We start from the raw sequence: 20707 nt of genomic DNA, 5'->3' as shown, positions 1-20707 counted from the left end.
TTTTCTTTTTCTTTTTTTTTTTTTTAAGGTTAGAAAGGCTTAAAGTCGTAGAGCGTGGCATTCTGATAGCAAGAAACCGCCACCTGATTCGATCTTTCATTTGCCAGGTCAGAGGCCGAGGCTTTTACCTTTCAGGATTCTGCTCACTATTACTAACAGGACGACTTCTACACCGGCGAAAACGCACTCAAGAATATAAGCTCTGCGGCGCTACGCGTTGGAAACTACACTCCTGGGGCCAGAGCTCCAGGACTAGCTAGAGAGTCCGGCTTCGCCGGCGGGAAGGCAGCTAGAAGAGCCAGCTGCCGCGGTGACAGGGAGCAGGCGGGCGCGGGTGGACGGAAGGAAGGAGGAGCGGCGTCGCGCGGGGCACCCTCGAACCCGCGCAGTCGCTCGAGTCGGACGCGCGGAGCCGCGCGCTCCCCGGGGACCGAGCCCCGGAACCGCGACCACTGACGGAACCAGCCCACGGGCGGCGGTGGCCGCCGCACGGACTGCGGACCGCGGCGCGAGGGCCGAGGGCCGAGGGCCGAGGGCCGGGAGGGCGGGGGTTCCCCGGAGGAGCTGGCCGTCCTGGCGCCCCATTGGGCTCCGCTCCAAACGTGCCCGAGTTGTGACAGGAATAAAGTGGGTCACAAGGCCTAACGGGTCCCCAGCGAAAGCCCTCTCCGCACCCGGTCTCCGGCTTTCCCGGCCGCTCTGCCGCTCGAATCGGCCCCAGCCCAAGAGCGCGCTCCAGCTACCCAGCCCCGCCGTGCACCCCAATCCCGCCCCTGCCCCGCAGGTAACCCCAGCTTTTCCGGAGGGCCCCTCAACTGCGGCGGGCCTCCGCCCCAACTCCCGAGAAAAGACACACTAGGGCGACGGGCAAAACTTGGGCTTCAGCACCCGCCCGCCCCTCCCCTGGCCGCCGCCCCCCGGCCCCGTACACACCGCCCCCCGCTCCCTCCCCTTCCCCGCGCCCTCACCGTGTGGCTTGCGGCGGCTCCGGCTTCTTCCCTCCCCCACCCTGGAGCCTAGCTGCGGTGACTCGGAACAGCTAACCCGGCTGAGCCCGGAAGACGCCGTGGCTCCCAACTCAGGCAGTACCTGCGGCTGAGCGGCGCCCCCCACCCACCCCCAAACAATTCACCGCGACTGCCTCCCGCTCCTCCTCCCCCTCCCTTTCCTTCCCCTCCTCCACCAGCACCGGTAGCACGCATGCGCCGCCCAGGCAAGCATACCGGCGGGGCTCACCCGGTGGGGCGCCACTCACCGGGAGCGCGCACGCGTCGGCGGCCAGATTTCCTTCGCCCTCTCGGTCTCGGGTGTTTCCTTTTTTAAGCCGGTCGCCGCAAGCCGAGGCTGTGATTGCACTTCTTCTCGGCGCATGCGTCATCAGTGACCCCCCCCCCCCCCCCCCCCGCCTCGGGCTCCGACGGCCGGTGCTCTGCGTTCGCCCCTCCCCTCACTCTCCCTTTCCCTGGCGCGTCTCGGTGCGCATGCGACTTGCTCCGTTAGGCAGCCCTGAGCTGCGAAGGGGTTTCCGGGCGCCGGAGGAGACTCCCGCTCCCTTGGGCCGCGCGTTTCCGCGATCCGCGGCCGCCGCCGGCCGTGCAGGAAAACCGAGATCTCCCTGGCGCTCCTTCCCCGCACCGGTTACTGGAAAGCAGGGGAGGCGGGGCCTGGTCGGCTGAGGGTGCGGCCGAACCCGGGAGTGTTAACTTTGGCTCAGGGCGGCTTTGGTTTTCACCCTGGATTCGAGGAGCGAGGAGGAGGAAAGAAAGGAGAGTTTCTTGTATGAGGGATGCAGAGGCCAAAAAGCGGACCCTCTCTCTCTTGAAAAGCAAATCATTTTGCCAACGCCAGGAAAAAATTTTCGGGTGTTAGCGGGCGAAAGACTTTTTTCCCCTTCCAATGGTATCACTTGCGTTTTGTCTCCTTGGACTGGAAGAGGGGATTTGTGAAGGTGACTGGATCTCCAGACTCTTCCCTTCCCCTCTCCTGCAGGTGCACTGCTTTAGTTGCTTCTTATTGGAGGGTGGGCCTGGGGAGACCGGACGTGAATCCTTGGCTGGAGGAGGGAAGCCAAAGAAGGTATGGATGTGCTCCTTTGGAGTTTTTTACTTGGCCCTAAAGGCCAGGTGACAGTATAAAGGAAGATGGGAGATGAAGCAGTGGGGATAAACCAGGACCCTAATTTGCACTGCTTCCTATGTTAGAAAAACGTGTGAATATCTCCCCCTTATCTTAGGGGGAAATTACTTCCCTCGATGGTTAAGACACACTTGGTTCACAAGGGAAAGCACATTTCAGTAGTTGAAAATTATTGGAAAAGAGATCTTTTACTTTCCTAATTCCTAATAGTTTTCATATTTTAATGAATGTCCTTGGGGTTTGAAATAGAAGCCATTTTCTTGTTTCAAAAAATAAACAACTGTTGTGACTATAAAATCCTTCCTTCAAGGTAACATTCATCTCAGTAAACATTTCAGATTCTTGCAGTGTACTCAAGAGAAAAGGAACATCAGAATCGAGGAACTTACTCAGATCCCTGATCATTCACCTGAGGATTTTTCTGTCGACAGTGGGAAAGCATGATGGAGTCATCATATGACAGGATTTTAGTAGACATTTTTTTTCCTGCTTAGCAGCCTTTCCCTAATCTGATCATTTCCTTTGGAGAACTATCCTTTCTTCACTCTCAGACCATATGGCTGGGGCAGGACTCCAGAGGAAAACATATTTGAGTTAATCCTCTGCCTTAGGTTAGACTTACTAAGAAGGGTGATCTCTCTTTTCCAGTGGATTTAAGTCTGGAAAAATGGAAGCCTGAAGCCATCTTCCCACTCACAGATTCTGAGAAAGAAGGCAACGTGGAAGAAAGCAGATTCAAAAATGGAGATTTGGCCTGGAGACATGTTTGATGCCCTGAATCCATTGTGGACTAGATAATTCTGGAAATTTCAGCTAAGTTACTCGATAAATTCTTTCATGTATTTATTGCTTAAACCAATGAGAAGTGTTCTGTCACTTGCGATCATGAGTCCTAACATACTGGTAGCAAGAGAGGAGGCAAGATTAATAATACTGATAAGGAAGGTTTCAACTAGACAAGAGGGTTTGAACGCTTTTCCTAGGATGTGGATGTTTGGATTTTATTCTAGAGAAAGTGATATATTCTGCATCATCTAGAACCACATATCTTCAAAAATACCTTTGCCCTTTTTAATGGTTCCATTGTCCTCTTACTCACTAGGAATATATCATGTTCATCTTTGACTCCTTCCTCTCTTACTTTATGTATTTAATCATTTACCAAGACCTGTTGATAATCCCGTTTTTCTGCTCAGTCCTCTGCCACCACCCAGCCATTTCCCGTGGCTCAGTTCACAAGTTATCTTTCTACCCATATTCTCTCCAAGACGAAACTGTATATTTTTAATCACATTTCCAACTGCCAGACTCCACTTTTCCCTAAAAGAAAAATCCTACCTCATAGTTTCATAGACCCTAAATTGTCCCCCAGCCTAAATCCTCTCCTTAAACACAATTTATGTAATTCAAATATTGTTCATTTCTTCTTGTCCACCTTGCTATAATTTAAACTGAGCATTTCCAACTCCCTTCCCAGCTGATCTCCACAGTTGATGTCTTGATGGAGGCAATATAGCTTAGTAGCTAAGAGTACAGAATTGGGAATTAAAGGCCAGGATTTATTCCAGCCCCACTACTTAATATCTGCATGACTCTGAGTAAGTTATTTCTCTGTTCTTCACTTTCCTCATCTGTAAATAAAGGATAATAATAATCCTGTCTCATAGGATAATTGAGAGAAGATAAAGAATATAGAGTGTGTGTGTGTGTGCGTGTGTGTGTGTGTGTGTGTGTGTATGGTACTACCTGGTACATAAGAAATCCCACATTGGCTATTATTAATGATGTTCCTTTTTGTGTAGGTCTTAGATCTCTTGCTCAATTTCTTCCCCTAGTTCCCTGTGTCCTTATGTCCTTTCTGTTCTTTCATAATACCTCTCTCATCCATCCTTTCCTTGACATTCCTAGTTTTACCACTATAGTTTAAGGTGAATTAGAACATGGGAAGTTTGATATGCATAATAGGGAATATACTGTTAGGGTTTTTTTTTTTTTTTTTTAAGAATCCTTCACGGTTTAATCAATTACTCTTATCCTTTCTAGAGCCTTTAAAATAGAGGGAAGTCAATAATATGAGGATATGAGGTGGTATTATAAACTTTGTAATCAAAAGTCTAGGCTTAAATCCTGACTAATACTTACTAAGAGACACTGAGCAAGTTAAGTAATTTCTCTGAGCATCAGGGTATTTATCTGTAAAGTGAGAAGAAAAGCATCTCAGAATTGTGATGATCAAGTGTAACTTACAAACTACTGCAGAAAGGTTAGGTGATAAGGATGGGTGGTTTTAGATTTTTATGATTTGTTGTTGAAACCCTAGGAATGGTTGAAACTCATCATAGATTTGCAACTCCAGCCTACACCTCTCCTTTGGGTTCCAAACACATATCCAATTGTCTATCTGATGTCTCCTCTTGACTGTCTCAAATATCTTAGATGCTCCCTTCAATCTCTTCTCCACAGAGCAGCCAGAGTATTCTTTTAAAAATATAAATAAAATCACATGTTCCTACTTAAAATCCTTATTGTTTCCCATTATATCCAAATTCCTAATTGTGGCCATAATAACCTCTTTGATCTAGCCCCTGCTACCTCTCCAACCTGATGTCCTACCATTTTCTTCTTTTCCTATAACACTTCCAGTTCCTTGCTAACCTCTGTGTATTCTCAGACTTTGGTATATGCTGTGCCCTTGCCTGGACCACCCTCCTACCTTTTCTCCTGGCTGGTTCCTACTCAATCTTCATGTCTCAAAGATCTACCTACCCTATTTAAGAGGTCTCCCTCCTACCTCTCACCTGCCCCCCGCACGTAGTACCCACAGTTATTCTCTATTACTGTGCTTTTTTTGATATTTGTTTTCTTATCTATTAACTATCTTCCCCCTGTCACCACTACATGGTAAATTCCAGGAGGCAAGAACCATGTGTTTTCTTCACCACTGTACATGCAGCATCCATTTCAATGCTTGAGTTAAATGAATGATTGAATGAATGAATGAATGAGATGAAAGTTAAAACATGCTAGAAGATTTTTAGGATCATTCTTATATTCCAAATTATGATTGTAGGCAGATTATAGTCTTGTCAGGAGGTAAACTTAGCAATGTGTATTAAAGTACAAAGGAGAGATAAACTGAAAACGGTTAGTGAAACACTAGTCCTGTGTTAGTAATTGAGTATTTGAGGACCCACAAGAATATATAGCACTGTAATAGACACAGCTAACACCTGTATGAGAGGCTGCTGAATGAGGTCCAAAATAGGCAACAAAGAACATGAAGTACTCACCCTCTAAATAGCTGCTTACATTTGGACCCACATACTTACTCCTTCAGCCAAGACTACAAGCTGGACAAAACTGGACCTAACATGGTCAAAACCTCCCACTCCCACTTTCAGGCATATAAGCAGAACACAAGAGAAGAGGAGGATGAGAGAATCATTGGAGCCATGTCTTATGAGGTTCCTGGAGAGCACTGTGGCTTTTCATTTCCCATTTATTCCCCACCCCACTCTAAGTTAAGTGAACAAGGCTCCAACAGAATCAGCTAGAGAAACTGCAGTGACTGTAAGAAGAGACTGGCATCTCATCTCTTGCAGATTGTTGATATGCTCTGCATCCAACTACATGAACAGGAGGATAGAGACTTGGAGAGAAACTGCTAGCCAGGAAGTTGGCTGGAATAATGTAACTCCTACAATTTGGCATGGCAAGGATATGTAAATTTCTACAGGGTCCATCAGTGCTGCGGAGAAAGTGCCTTCCGGGTTTGAAACATCTTGACACCTAAGGGGAAAAGAAATTCTAGCAGCAAGAGGCTGGTATACTTCTGGGAGTGGGAACTGAGAGAGATCAAAAGAGAAAGAGCTGCAGACTGATCGCCCGTATCAAGGAACCGTGCAGTGGAGAGGCTGCCTCTGAGTTTCTAGAACTCAATGTGCCCATTAAAGAGTGAACATTTTGATGCAATATGGATTGTATTTATCCAGTTAAGAGAAACTTATCCCTTTCTTCCTTAATCTCCCTCCCAGTTCCCAAACCACAGAGAATGGACCTTGAAAAGGGAGGGAAGTAATTGGCTAAAAACAAACTCCACCTTCCATCTTCAGAGTTCCTGAGTCACAAGTTCAGCCAGAGAACACTTGCCTGGGAACTGAAATTGGAGTTTTAAACCAGACAGACTTTTCATAACCAAAAGTGTGAGAGAAGAGTTAAAGAATATGTTCAAGATGTCTTTAGGGGACTTGCTAACTAGTGCAGCTTAATCAACTGAGGATCTCATTAACACAAAAATTCCAATTCAGCTAGTCTGGGATGGGGCCAGAGATTGCATTTTTAACAAGCTCCCTGGGGAGGCTGCTGATTCTAGGACCACACTTTGACCAATAAGAGACACTATAAAGTAGGGAAGAGAGTTTCAGTACAGCATGGTTGGCAGCAAGGAATAGAGAAAAATATTAGGTGGGCTATGTGAAATATCCATTTTTGTAGGTCAAAAATGTTTGAATATTGGCAATTTCAAAAAACCTTTTAAGTGTTTATCCCAGCAAATAAAAATTCATTCAATAAAATGGGAAACACAATATTAAATATTAAATAATTCCCCCACATTCTAACAATTATTTATACCCTACTTAAGTGAGAATGTATAAATGAAGTAGGGTATGAAATAGTACCGACCTGTATTGGCAAGCACGAGTACTTGCTAGAAGAATGTATTTGTGTGTGTGTGTGTGTGTGTGCGTTACTTGAAAAAGGCTGAGGCTGGAATCAAAACCAGCCACCTCTAACATGCTATAATTTTATGAATTTTACAAATGTTAAAGTTTTCATGAACTGTGCTTGTATGTAAAAACTACTGCCACCTGGTGGATTTGAGTTAAGAGTTAAAAGAAATATGGATCTTTTTATTCAGACATCTTAAATACTTTTAGTACTTCCTCTGTTAATTTTAACTTAAAAATGGAAATAGGAAAATATGGATTTACTAAAAAAAGATTACATTTAGGGGAACCTTTTGCATTTAGTTTCAATTGGAAGGAAAATAATGTTTATACTTATATGTATTAGATGGCATTAAAGTTACATTTTAACTTTATGATAATATGGCTTTTCCCTTAATTTCCACAACTGTTTTATCCTCAATAGGAATTTTTCCATCCATTTGTTAGAGAATTGCAGGAGTTGGATCTTATAGGTAATTATGTCTCTGATATGTGTGCATAATGCTATAATAAAGACCACTGTGTGCAACTCCCAACTTTCCTTCCCTTCATCCCAATATGTATATTTTCAAAACCTTTCTTTGCTATCTCAGAAGGGGTCTTCCTGATTCTTTCCAAAGTTAGATCATTTGATTTTACCTTATCTGGTGAAATAAATTATCATTACCTTACTCAATCTGTATTTAACTTTCCTCTACTTCATCATTCTCTGCAGCCTCTGTGATCCCAACTCACCCCCAAGAACAGCAAAGAGCCTTTTCTGATTCCGTGTTAAACTGCCTCAATTCTCACCAATTTATTTTTGTAATCTAATCATTTAAAGTCTAGATTCTCTCACAGACATCAGTGAATATCCATAATCAGAATGATGGGTCATCAATACAAAAATAGTAGAAGAATAAAATCTGTTATTGAACTATTATTACATGCTGGATTTAACACCATTTTCTCTAAAAGTGGTGTTAATTATTAAGCCAAGATAAAACATCCTGCAGGTCTTCTTCAGTGTCCTCGTATTACATATTTTCTCATGATGAATTCTTCTGTGATTACTATTAAAACATAGGTAAGCCTCACAATATATTTTTCTCACTTCTCCTCATGATTTAGAAACTTACATTGTATGACTTACAATGTCATACAGTTCTAATGATTCTGTAGCCTAACTGTGAGTGAGTATACTTAGTAAGTCAATATTTTCTAACTTAATAATAGAACAACTATTAAAAACTACAATAATGAGTGGAGAAGTTTCTTGTGTACTTTTCAGAATCTTTAAATTGCATTTTTTCTGTTGATTGGTTAATTTTTTTAATAGGTAAGAGATTTCAAAGAAAAGTCGTATGGTCATAAATTTAAGTATTTTCATTCAAAGCCCCTAAATAATAGACTTCAATATTGATTGAAGTAAATTAAATGAAATTTCATGGTTCTCTTTCATCATTTTTACCCATAGGGCTCTTTGGAAGTGAGCAGGCAACACAGAGGACTTGTAATATTTTTGTTTTTGTCCAATAAGGACCCGAAAAAGGATAAATCACAAAAAAATATTAAGGGTTCAGTACAAATTCTAGTTTTGTTGGAGGCAATGAATATTCTAAAATACCTGAAAGTTTTTATAATGACATATAAGCTATAATTCTAATACAAAAAAGAAAAGAAATTTATTTATGAATTTTCTGATCTTTGATTATAAAGGCAGTGGCAAATAAAATATTCCATATATAAACACTTTAAAGCTATTTATTAAATATTTCTATTTGGTATCATCATTATCACTGTTTGAACTATTAGTGTCATCATAAATAGAAGTGTTTCTAATTGAAGATACCATCACATCTACAATGACTTTTTTGGGGTTTTCTTCCAAATCAGTCTGTATTGCTCCAACTTCTGCTAGCTTCCATTCAAGTTCTGCAATAAATAATCCATCAATAAATCAGATAAAAATCTTGGAACATCTATATGAAACAGAAGTTGACTCTAATAAAATTAATGTGGAAATGATGATGTATTTAGAACTAGATTACAATGAAAGTACTACAATATCAAGATACACATTGGATACAGAAAAGTTATACTTAAAGGGAGAAATTATGGTTAAAATGTTTATTTTAAAATGACTGAAAATAGTGCTTTGAAAGTACAAATCAAGAAGTTAGGGAAGGGCTTCCCTGGTGGCGCAGTGGTTGAGAGTCTGCCTGCCGATGCAGGGGACGCAGGTTCGAGCCCTGGTGTGGGAAGATCCCACATGCCACGGAGCAACTGGGCCCGTGAGCCACGGCTGCTGAAAGGGCCATGCACCGCGATGAAGAGTGGCCCCCGCACCGCTTGCCACAACTAGAGAAAGCCCTCGCACAGAAACGAAGACCCAACACAGCCAAAAATAAATAAATAAATAAACTGGAGTGCTATCAAAAAAATAAATAAATAAATAAATAAAAAGAAGTTAGGGAAAAAACCAAAGTAAACCCAAAGAAAGCAGAATGAGGCATATAATGAAGAAAAGACTTTAGCAAAAGTAGAAAAACAAAATCAGTAGAGGTGACCAACAAAATCAAAAGTTGATTCTTTGAAGAGACTAATAGACACACCTTGGGCCAAAATGATCACAAGTAAAGGAAAGAAACCAAATAATATAAAGATTTTACATGGGGCATAACCAAGATAAAGATTTTAAAGCCATGAGACTACTATGAGAAAAAAAGTATGCCAATACATTTGAAAATTTTAGTGGGAAGATTTCAACAAAAATGTGAATTATGAAAACATATTCAAGAGAGAAACTGAAAAGAATTGAACTGATAACCAAAATCCCCCAACCCTGCAAATTCCTTATTTGTTAAATTTATTCCTAATCACTGTATAAATGAACAGACCATTTGTGAGGAAAATTACAAAATACACTTATGAGGAAAATTACAAAATATATTACATTATGAAAAGTAATACAATTGACCCTTGAACAACACAGGTTTGAACTGCAGGGGTTCACTTATACGTGGATTTTTTTCAGTAAATGTATATTATAGTACTACATGATCCATGGTTGGTTGAATCCACAGATGCAGAACTGCAATATACAGGGCCAACTGTAAAGTTATGTGTGGATTTTCGACTGCATGGGGTCAGTGCTCCTAACCCCTGTGTTGTTCAAGGGCCAACTGTAAATATATTTATGAGGAAAATTACCAAAAAATGAAAGAAGACAAAAATAAGTGACATGCTATATCTTATTCATGGATAGGAACATTCACTATTATTAGGATATCAAGTCTCCAACAATTAATCTATAAATATAATTCTAATAACTAACCAACAGTATTTCTCACAGAACTTGACTAATTCCAACATTTATATTAAATTTTGAAAAAGACTTGCCCTACTAGAGACAACTCGATTGTTAGAAAGGTACAGTAATTAACACAGTGCTATATTGATTCAGGGATAGAAAAACAGACCAGTGGAACATAGTAGAAATTTCAGAAACAGATTGAAGCATTTTTTTTAATCCTGAAAAATGACACTGGAAATAGTAAAAGCCAGTGGGGGAAAAACACATCACATACATTAGGATGGTTACTATTTTAAAAAACAAAACAACATAACAGGTGTTGGTGTGGATGCAGAGAAATTAGAACTCCTGTGTACTGTTGGTGGGAGTGCAATATGGTGCAGCCCCTATGGAAAACAGTATGCTGTCGCTCAGAAAACTAAAGTAGAATTATCATATGATCTAGCAACTCTACTTATGAGTATACACTCAAAAGAACAGAAAACAGGGACTAGAACAGGTTATTTGCATGTCCATGTTCATAGCAGCATTATTCACAACAGCCAAAGATAGAAGCAACAAATCTTTCCATCAACACATTAATGGGTAAACAAAATGTGCTATAAAAACATACAATGGAATATTATTCAGGCTTAAAGCCTTAAAAAGGAAGGAAATGCTGACCCATGCTACAACATGGATGAACCTTGAGGACATCGTGCCAAGTGAAATGAGCCGGTCACAAAAGGACAAACACTGTATGATTCATTTATACGAGATACTGAGAGGAGTCAAATTCAGAGGTAGAAAGCAGAATGGTGGTTGCCAGGGGCTGGAGGGAGCAGAGAATAGGGAGTTACTGTTTAAGGATATAGAGTTGCAGTTATGCAAGATGCAAAGAGTTCTAGAGATGGATAATGGTGATGATAGCAGCACAACAGTGAAAATATATCAATACTTAATGTCACTTAAAGATATACTTAAAAATGATTAAATAAAATAACATTATTTATAAATTAAGTCCCAGGTATGTAATGTATACCACAATAACTATAGTTAATAATACCGTATTGTATATTTTTAAATGGTTAAAATGGTAAATTTCATGTTATGTGTATTTTACAATTAAAAAATTTTTTTCAAATATAACAATTTTAAAAAGCATGGACCAGATAACACGCTATTCATGATAGTGATTGCTTAGTGAGGCAGGGAGGGGAACAGGATTAGGAATGGAAATACAGGCAACCTCAACAATATCTGTACTGTTTTTTCAATAATAAACAAATAGCTGAAGCAAACATGAACAAATGTTCACATTTGTTATTTTTGGTAATGATTACATGAATATTTATTATATTATTGTCTGTATTCTTACGTAGTTTTTAAATTTAGAGGATAAGGTACAAGCTGAAAAAACAAGGTAGTAAAACAAAGAGGGGCCTTAGAGACTGGGAGAAGGAAAATTCTGGAACAATCAAAATACTGGAGGTCTTAGTAAGGCCAAAAGCAGTTTTAGGGGAATGAGAGAGTGAAAGAAAGAACTGTTAAAAATAGCTATTCACAATGGCTTTAATACGATTGTCTGAGAGAAAGATTTTAATAATACAGGATTAAAGCAGTTCCAAGAAATGACTAACTGAAGAATATGGTCTTAGAACTAGGTTAGAAAGTAAACATTATTAAAAAAGGTAAAAATATAAAGTCCTGTGCTGTGTACTGTCAAAAAGAAAATAGTAGTAGGCATAGTCCTTGTACCTGTTAGGGAGACAAAACTCAAAGGGAATTGGTTAACCAACAAAATCTGACAGTATGTAGGTAAGTGGAAAATAAGTTGTATAGAGAATATATGCTATAGAAATTCAGTAGAGAAGATGAAAACAGATTATAAATTGGTCCAGAATCACATAATGGAATAAACGGTAACCTAGGAGACCCATGAAGGAATAGGGTTTGGATGGAAGAAAAAAGTAGGGTAGGGTATTTGGGGTACAGGGAAAGAGTATGAAACAAAGTATAAAGCCATAAATGAGTTAAGTGCATCTGGGGTAGTGGTTGAAGACCAGCCTGGCTGGAGCAGCAACTAGGAAGCACTGAGAAGTATAATTGTATAGATGGGCTGAAAGTTTCAAGCATATGATTCTGAATTTTTAACTTATTTGAAACAAGGAACCATTAAGGATTTAAGCAAATGCATGTTATGATAGTATTACTGTAGGAAAATTAATCTGGAGGCATCTAAGAAGAAAGAGAAGTAAGAGGAAATAAGAAATAAGAGGGAAAACCTTATGTTTTATGAAAATAAACTTTCATGATATATGTTAATTTATAGAAGTTTTTTTACAAATGAATTTAAAAGTAACATCATTACCTTCCAGCTTGAGATTTATCCCTCCACATTCTATAATTCCAATGAATTTGCCTTCTATCTGACCATTTTTATAAACAAAAATTGTTGGTAAACAATTGTCATGGTAGTGTTGAATACAGCTATTCACAATGGCTTTAACAAATTTAGTTTCAGGAAACTTTCTTGCTAGGAGACTAAGATGCTGGTTAACCAACGAACACATTGGGATGCTAAAAAGAGAAACAGTACACACAACGTCGTTAAAAAACAAGATTACTCATCTCAATCTAATAAAATAAGTGAAACATCTCCATGACAAAAATATATCTTTAGATATTCTTTTAATATAAGAGCATATCAATTGCTAGCCTCTATTTTTACCTTTAGTAATGATGAACTATAGAGTTCTCTGATTTTTATTAAAAAATATTTATTTATTTATTTATTTGCCTGCACTGGGTCTTAGTTGTGGCACACAGGATCTTCGTTGCAGCATGAGGGATCTTTTAGTTGCGGCATGCAGTTTCTTTAGTTGCGTCTTGTGGGATATTTAGTTGCATCTTGTGGGAGCTTTAGTTGCACCTTGTGGAATCTTTAGTTGCATCTTGTGGAATCTTTAGTTGCATCTTGTGGGATATTTAGTTGCATCTTGTGGGAGCTTTAGTTGCACCTTGTGGAATCTTTAGTTGCATCTTGTGGAATCTTTAGTTGCATCTTGTGGGATCTAGTTCCCTGACCAGGGATTGAACCCAGGCCCCCTGCATTGGGAGCATGGAGCCTTAGCTACTGGACCACCAGGGAAGTCCCAAGTTCTCTGATGTTTATTACAAACACCGTTATAGCCTGGGAATGAAGCTTGCTAACACGGGAGTTTGCTGCCTAACTGAAGCTAACCACATCTGACTTAGCATCAATTTAATCGAGCCAGTTCCTAGTTTATAGCACATGGCGGCAGCGGGGGGGGGGCAGTGGGGGGGAGGAGAAAGAAAGAAAAAAGAAAAGAAAAAAACAGGACATATCTAGGGACTCCTTAGCAGCTCTGAATTGAAACAAGGGGATCCCAACTCTTCATCAAGGGTTTATTTCCACATGAGATCATCACATTTGAAGTTCTTATTTCAAGCTTCCTTGAATTCCTTTACTCTAACAAACTTCATCCATCCTTCTCTTTGACATGCCATATCCTGTTCCCCATCATCCAGAACTATTCTTTATCAGAAATTTAAAATTGATTGGAAATGTAACCAAAACCTACAATTCTTCCTGCTCTATCACTTAACTCTCATCACACTCACACTTCAATTAGTCCCTTTTCTCTCAGTCTATCACTCACTCACAGATTTATCAAATTCTTTCAAAGCTAATGCTCTGCTTTATCCCACACTCTTTCCATTTCCTATGGGGCCTTTATTTGTTATTCTGCTTCCCTCTCTTCCTGTTTTCTTAACCTTTCCTTCTCCACTTTACATAAACATATTCAAATTACTAAATTTTTTAAAAAGTCCCTTCTCACTCTCCCTCTAATAAACTACCCTCTCTCCTTCTGGTCACAGCCTAGATGAAAAAGATAAAAACAAATCTCTATGTTCTGTTCACTTCCCTTGTTAAAGGGATAACACTTTCTATTAATTTCCTTTTTACTCCTTTGACTTCCTTCTTCTGTCTATACCTCAAATGTAGATATTCCTTGTAATTATGTCCTAGACCCTTTTCTAATTCTAGACACATTCACTGGGCAGTCTTATCCATTCTGATATCAACAGCTGATGAACTTCATCTCCCCTCCTCCCTCAACCAAAAAAAAAAAAAAAAAAACTGATCTTTATCAGTATTTTCTTTAAAAAAAAAAAAAATCACTGAATTTGATACATGTATTTCTCCTTTGTATGCATTTTCTCATCATTCATATAGAGCATATTTGAAACAACAGCGTAGAGGAAAGAAATATTTGTGTGAACTGATGTTAATTTGGGAAAAGTTCTTTAAACAGACAAAATTAGTACTTTTTTCTCTTGTATTACACTTTATATGTCCTTTCAAAATATATATATAATGTTTAATTGGCCTCTTGTACTATACCATAAAAGCATCTTATTCCCCTTTGTATTCTCAGCTCCTAAAACCTGTCACACCTATAGTTGAAGTCGAAGCTCTCTTAACTGAGTGGCTCATGCCAGGGCATACTGCATGCCCCAGACAGGTGGTAACCCTTCTGGACTTCTGTCTGTTTTTTCCCTCTACACCTATTTATGCCCACTGCACATTTTATTATAATTAACAAATAAATAAAAATGGGACAACAAAAATCATTGTAGTTCTTAAGAAAATCAAATGCATGCTTTGGAAAAACTTGATAAAGCTGAACCACTAAGAAAAAAATTGCAGTTTAGTTCATTGTAGGCCAGACAAACATAAATGATAGAGGAAGAATAAGGATTTCTGCACTCAAAGTGCTTCGCATGTACTTTTGAGTTCTTGCTCCATTTTTAAACGAACCCTGAAAACTGAAATCAATGGTAATGCGCTAAGTCTTATCAATATTTGGGGGAAGACTTGTATATTTTTTAATTTGGCTTTTCTTTGCCAGTTTCTGGCTTTTATCCTCAATATATTTTGCTAAACTTGTTTCACAAATTAAAAAAACAAAAATCTCAACAAAGTGGGTATAGAGGGAACGTATCTCAACATAATAAAGGCCATATATGACAAGCCCACAGCTTATGTCATACTCAACAGTGAAAAGTTGAAAGCCTTTCCTCAAGATGAGGAACAAGACAAGAATGCCCACTCTTACCACTTTTATTCAACATCATATTGTAAGTCCTAGCCAGAGCAATTAGGCAAGATACATAAATAAATAAATAAATGGCATCCAAATAGGAAAGGAAGAAGTAAAATTGTCACTATTTGCAGATGACATGATATTATATGTAGAAAACCCTAAAGACTCCATCAAAAAAAAAAAACTGAATAAAAGAATTCAGTAAAGTTGCAAGATAAAAAAAATCAATCCACAAAAACCAGCTGTTTCTATACACTAATAATGAACTATCAGAAGGAGAAATAAAGAAAACAATCCCATTTATAATTGCATCAGAAAGAATAAAATACCCAGGAATAAACTTACCCAAGGATGTGAAAGACCTGCATAATGAAAATTACAAGACATTAATGAAAGAAATTGAAAAAGAAACAAACATGAAAGATACTTTGTGCTCATGGATTGGAAATTATTTTTGTTAAAATGTTCATAGTACCCAAAGCAATCTACAGATTCGATGCAATCCTTATCAAAATGCCAATGGAATTCTTCACAGAAAGAGAACAAATAATCCTAAAATTTGTATAGAATCACAAAAAACCCAAATAGCCAAAGCAATCTTGAGAAAGAAGAACAAAGCTGGAGGCATCTTGCTTCCTGATTTCAAACTGTATTATAAAGGTATAGTAATTAAAATGTTATGGCACTGGCATAAAAATAGACACAAAGATCAATGGAACAGCATAGGGAGCCCAGAAATAAACCCACACCTTATATGGTTAATTTATGACAAAGAAGGCAAGAATATACAATGGGGAAAGGACAGTCTCTTCAATAAATGGTGTTGGGGGCTTCCCTGGGGGCGCAGTGGTTGAGAGCCTGCCTGCCAATGCAGGGGACACGGGTTCGTGCCCTGGTCTGGGAAGATCCCACATGCCGCGAAGCAACTGGGCCCGTGAGCCGCAATTACTGAGCCTGCGCGTCTGGAGCCTGTGCTCCGCAACAAGAGAGGCCGCGATAGTGATAGGCCCGCACACTGCGATGAAGAGTGGCCCCCGCTTGCCACAACTAGAGAAAGCCCTCGCACAGAAACGAAGACCAAACACAGCCATAAATAAATTAAAAAAAAAAAAAAAAAAAAGACCTAGGCCTAGAACTGCCAATTCATTATTAAAAAATAATAATAATAAATAAATAAATAAATAAATAAATGGTGTTGGGAAAACTGGACAGCCACATGCAGAAAAATGAAACTTGATCCCTATCTTACACCATACACAAAAATTAACTCAAAATGGATTAAAGGCTTGAATGTAAGATCTGAAACCACAGAACTCCTAGAAGAGAACATAAGCAATGACATAGGTCTTGGTAATGATTTTTTGAATCTGACACCAAAAGCAAGAGCAATGAAAGCAAAAGTAAATGAGACTACATTATACTGAAAAGCTTCTGCACACCAAAAGAAACTATCAATAAAATGAAAGGCAACCTACTGAATGGGAGAAAATATTTGCAAATCATATGTCTGATAAGGAGCTAATATCAAAATATATAAAGAACTCATATAACTCAATAGCAAAAAAAAATCTGATTTAAAAATGGGCAGAAGATCTGAATACACATTTTTCCAAAGAAGACATACAGACGGCCAACAGGTACATGAAAATATACTCAACATTATTAATCATCAGGGAAATGCAAATCAAAACCACAGTGAGATATCACCTCACACCTATTAAAATGGCTATTATCAAAAAGACAGGAAATAACATGTTGGCAAGGATATGGAGAAAAGAGAATTCTTGTGCACTGTTGCTGGGAATGTAAATTGGTACAGCCACTATGGAAAACAGTATAGAGGTTCCTCAAAAAATTAAAAATAGAACTACCATATGATCTAGCAATTCTACCTTTGGTTATTTATCTGGAGAAAAAAAACACTAACTCGAGAAGATACATGCACCCCCATATTCGTTGCAGCATTATTTACAATAGCCAAGATATGGAAACAACCTAAATGTCCATCAATGGATGAATGGACAAAGAAACTGTGGTATATATACAATGGAATATTATTCAGCCATAAAAAATAACAAAAATTTGCCTTTTGGGACAACATGAATGTACCTAAAGGGTATTATGATAAGTGAAATAAGTTAGACAGAGAAAAGCAAATGCCATATAAGCTCTCTTATATGTGGAATCTAGAAAGAAAGAAAAAAAATCCTCATAGATACAGAGCACAGATTGGTGGCTGCCAGAGGTGGGGGAAATGGATAAAGCTGGACCAAAGGTAAAAAAGTCAAAGCAGGGAATCACACAAAAATAATTTTAACTTAAATATTTTATTTTCATCTGACATATATAAACATACATTAATTTAGTAATCTTTGATATTGGCTCATGAGCTGCTCATCTATAGCTTTTCTCATCTAAACTATACCATAATACATTGTACCATAATACATCTGTATTTTCTCAGTGCACTCAGCCCAAAATATCTCCATTTCCTCTACAATATCTAATAAGTAATCAAGTTATATTGATTCTACCTCCTAATCTTATACCTAACCTCACCTCTCTTTCTCTACTGCTTTCCTCCTTTCCTGTCTCATCTGAGCAACATCAGATTGTCCTAAGTGGTCTCTGTGTTTCCAGTCATGGTTCCCCAAACCCATCCTAGACCCTACTGACAAAGTTGGCGCAGCAGGAAAATCTCATCATGTAACAAATGCCCTTCCCTCGATTGTAAAATCCTCCAATGGCTCCTCACTGTCTTCAGGATAAAGTCTGGGCTCAGTGTAGCTTTCAAGGTTCTCTGTGGTCTGGCTCCTGCCTATCTCTCCAGCATTACTGTCTGCCTGCCACCATATTACTCAAGGTCCTCTAAAGCAAGATGATCCCTCTTATTTCTGTACCTTTGTTCAAGCTGCATACCCCATCGGAAATACCCCATTCAGTCTGTCTACTTCCTCCAACTCTGTAAACTCGGGGAATCTTTTCTTAATTTTTGAGGCCAAGACCAAGAATTATTTCACAGAAAGTTCTGTACTTCCACCCTCCAAGAGTAGAACTTACTACTCCCTCTTCAGTGCCTTTACTCTACTCTGTATAGAATTCAATCATAGCACCTAAAAGACATTATTATTATATCTAATTGTCTCCCTCTACTGAAATTTCTTTAATGGGAGAGATAGATGCCTTATATGCCTTTGCACCTCCAGCATCTACAAAATCCTCAGAAATCAGCCTAACGCTAAGTGATGTTATATATCAATTTATGTAACAAAAAGCTAAGAGAAAAACAAATTAAATGCATTATATGTTTAATTTACATTTCAGAATATATGTATACATATATATCCTGATAAGTATAACCTGTTACAAATCTAGATACTGCTTTATTTTAGTGGATAGCATACTAAAGGTCATATTAGAAAAACACGTACTGCCTAACTTAAATCAGTTTTCCACACAAAGCAATGACATAAATACTTTATAAGTTTCAGTTTCCCTCAAATAGGTGAAATGAACCCACAAATATCTAATTTAGAAGAATTTTATGATTACTATCACAATGAGAGCTGAGTCGGTAGTATGACCCACTTATGGGGTGGGTGGTGTTAATGGCAGAAGGCAGGTAGGCATTGGTGGTGGCAGTGAAAAGTACGGAATTAGGAGAGTATGGCACAATAGACTGCAGTGCAGGGAGAAAGTGGCTACTTGAAGGCAGTTCTGACAGCAAGCGGTAGGGAAAAGACTTGGTGTTGGGGTTCAAGGGCCAGAATTGAACCCCAGAAGAACTGTAAAAACTAAGGGAGACCTCTGACATCCAAAAACAAGTTAAGGGCCTTGTTTATGATATTTGAGGCTCAAAATATACAGTTGAGTACAGGAATAATGTAGAAGCCCCAGATTAGAACTTGGACACAGGCGTAAGATTGAATAAAATCGAAAACAAGACTGACTTGAAGTTAAGCCACTAGGTTCACTGGCCCAGAGTGAACTAGATTCCTTTAAGGTACCCTAAGCAGGCTGAGCCTATAAACTTAATGGCAAAGAGACATTAAAATTACAGAACTTAGGAATCTAGTTAAAAAACAAACTTTTACCCTCCTGTAAAATTTTTAGAGGGCAGCTAGAAACACAAATTTATCAGTTATACTTTACAATATTAAAAAGTTATTAAAAACTAGACTTTTCTAAAGAACATGTAACATAAATAATTGTTTTCTGTTTTATAATTTTGATTATAGATTAATTTTCTTAATTTTGTACCAACACATTAATACATTTTCTTAATGTCAAGAAAACTAATTTTATTTTTTCTGGCTGCACTGGGTCTTAGTTGCGGCACGCGGGATCTTTGTTGCGGCACGTGGGATCTTCGTTGCGGTGTGTGGAATCTTTTAGTTGCAGCATGCGAACTCTTAGTTGCAGCATGTGGGATCTAGTTCCCTGACCAGGGATCGAACCCGGGCCCACTGCATTGGGAGTGTGGAGTCTTAGCCACTGGACCACCGGGGAAGTCCCAAAGCATGTATTTTATGTAACTATCTTAGATTGCCCCCCAGGAACCTTCTGAGAAGGTCATAAATACTTAAAATATTATGAAAACAGATTCTTACTCTTTGAGTCCATCAAAGCATAACAGTTTGAAACAGCCTAGATGAGACTAAAACACATTCAACCTCTTTTATGAATTTTTGAAAATTATTGGTCAAAACTAGTTATTTATCTAGAAATAACCATTAAAGTAAATTTTATACTATGGTATGAGCATTCAAAACCAACATCTATTCTGCTAATCAGAATGGGTCTCAGAAAAGACATTCAGTGAATCACTTCAGTATATAACATTTATCACACACAGATCCCAGTATTATAAATGTCAGTGTTTCTCATACGTATTTGTGAAGAATGAAAATCAGCAGCATTTACACATTGGTTTTACCATATAAGTGGTATAGGTAAAATGGGAATTGATTCTTTCTAACGCTTTAAACTACTCAAAAATTAATTACCAATCTCTTTAGTTACAATAAAAGTAATGTCTTCTTTTATGGGGCATGGTATCCTATTAAAATTTGAGAAACTGGTGAGTTGGTAAACAGCAGGGTTCTAATTTGCCTAAGTTGCTCTGTTCAGAATTTCTCTGAGGATCTGAAAAGAAATTTTTTATACAGAGAATGAGATGAGGACATGAGGGCTACTGTCATGACCTCTGTTACCATTTGGCTTGGAGCCCAGGCAGAGGGGCTGGGACCAAAAGCTAGAGGGGCTGTTTCCATGAGAGATGTGTGAAACTATGGGAGCTGGCAGCTCCTCTGGCCGGGAGTTAGGGAAAAGTCCACTCTTCCTGGTAACTGTTACAGCAGGCTGGTGAGGCCTGGGGACATGTGGGTTACACTTAATACAACTAGGCACTCTAAAATTATCTGTTTTGGGGGAATAAG

General features: G+C 38.9%; 1 protein-coding gene across 1 annotated transcript in view; it reads right to left on the bottom strand.

Moving 5' to 3' along the window:
* The window catches only part of PDCL2 (phosducin like 2), a 67735-nt gene that overhangs the window by 17104 nt on the left and 29924 nt on the right, over positions 1-20707 (bottom strand). Inside the window, exons 5-6 of the mRNA XM_082464492.1 lie at positions 12509-12717; positions 1256-8777 (exon numbers count right to left, since the gene is read on the bottom strand). Coding sequence (XP_082320618.1) covers positions 8620-8777; positions 12509-12717 — 367 coding nt within the window. The 3' untranslated portion in view covers positions 1256-8619. The remainder of the gene's footprint in view (positions 1-1255; positions 8778-12508; positions 12718-20707) is intronic.

Source organism: Balaenoptera physalus (assembly GCF_965194825.1).
Source record: "Balaenoptera physalus genome assembly, chromosome: 5".
NCBI classification, from domain to species: Eukaryota; Metazoa; Chordata; class Mammalia; order Artiodactyla; family Balaenopteridae; genus Balaenoptera; species Balaenoptera physalus.
The sequence above is the reverse complement of the archived record's forward strand: the minus strand, read 5'-3'. Positions and strand labels throughout refer to the sequence as shown.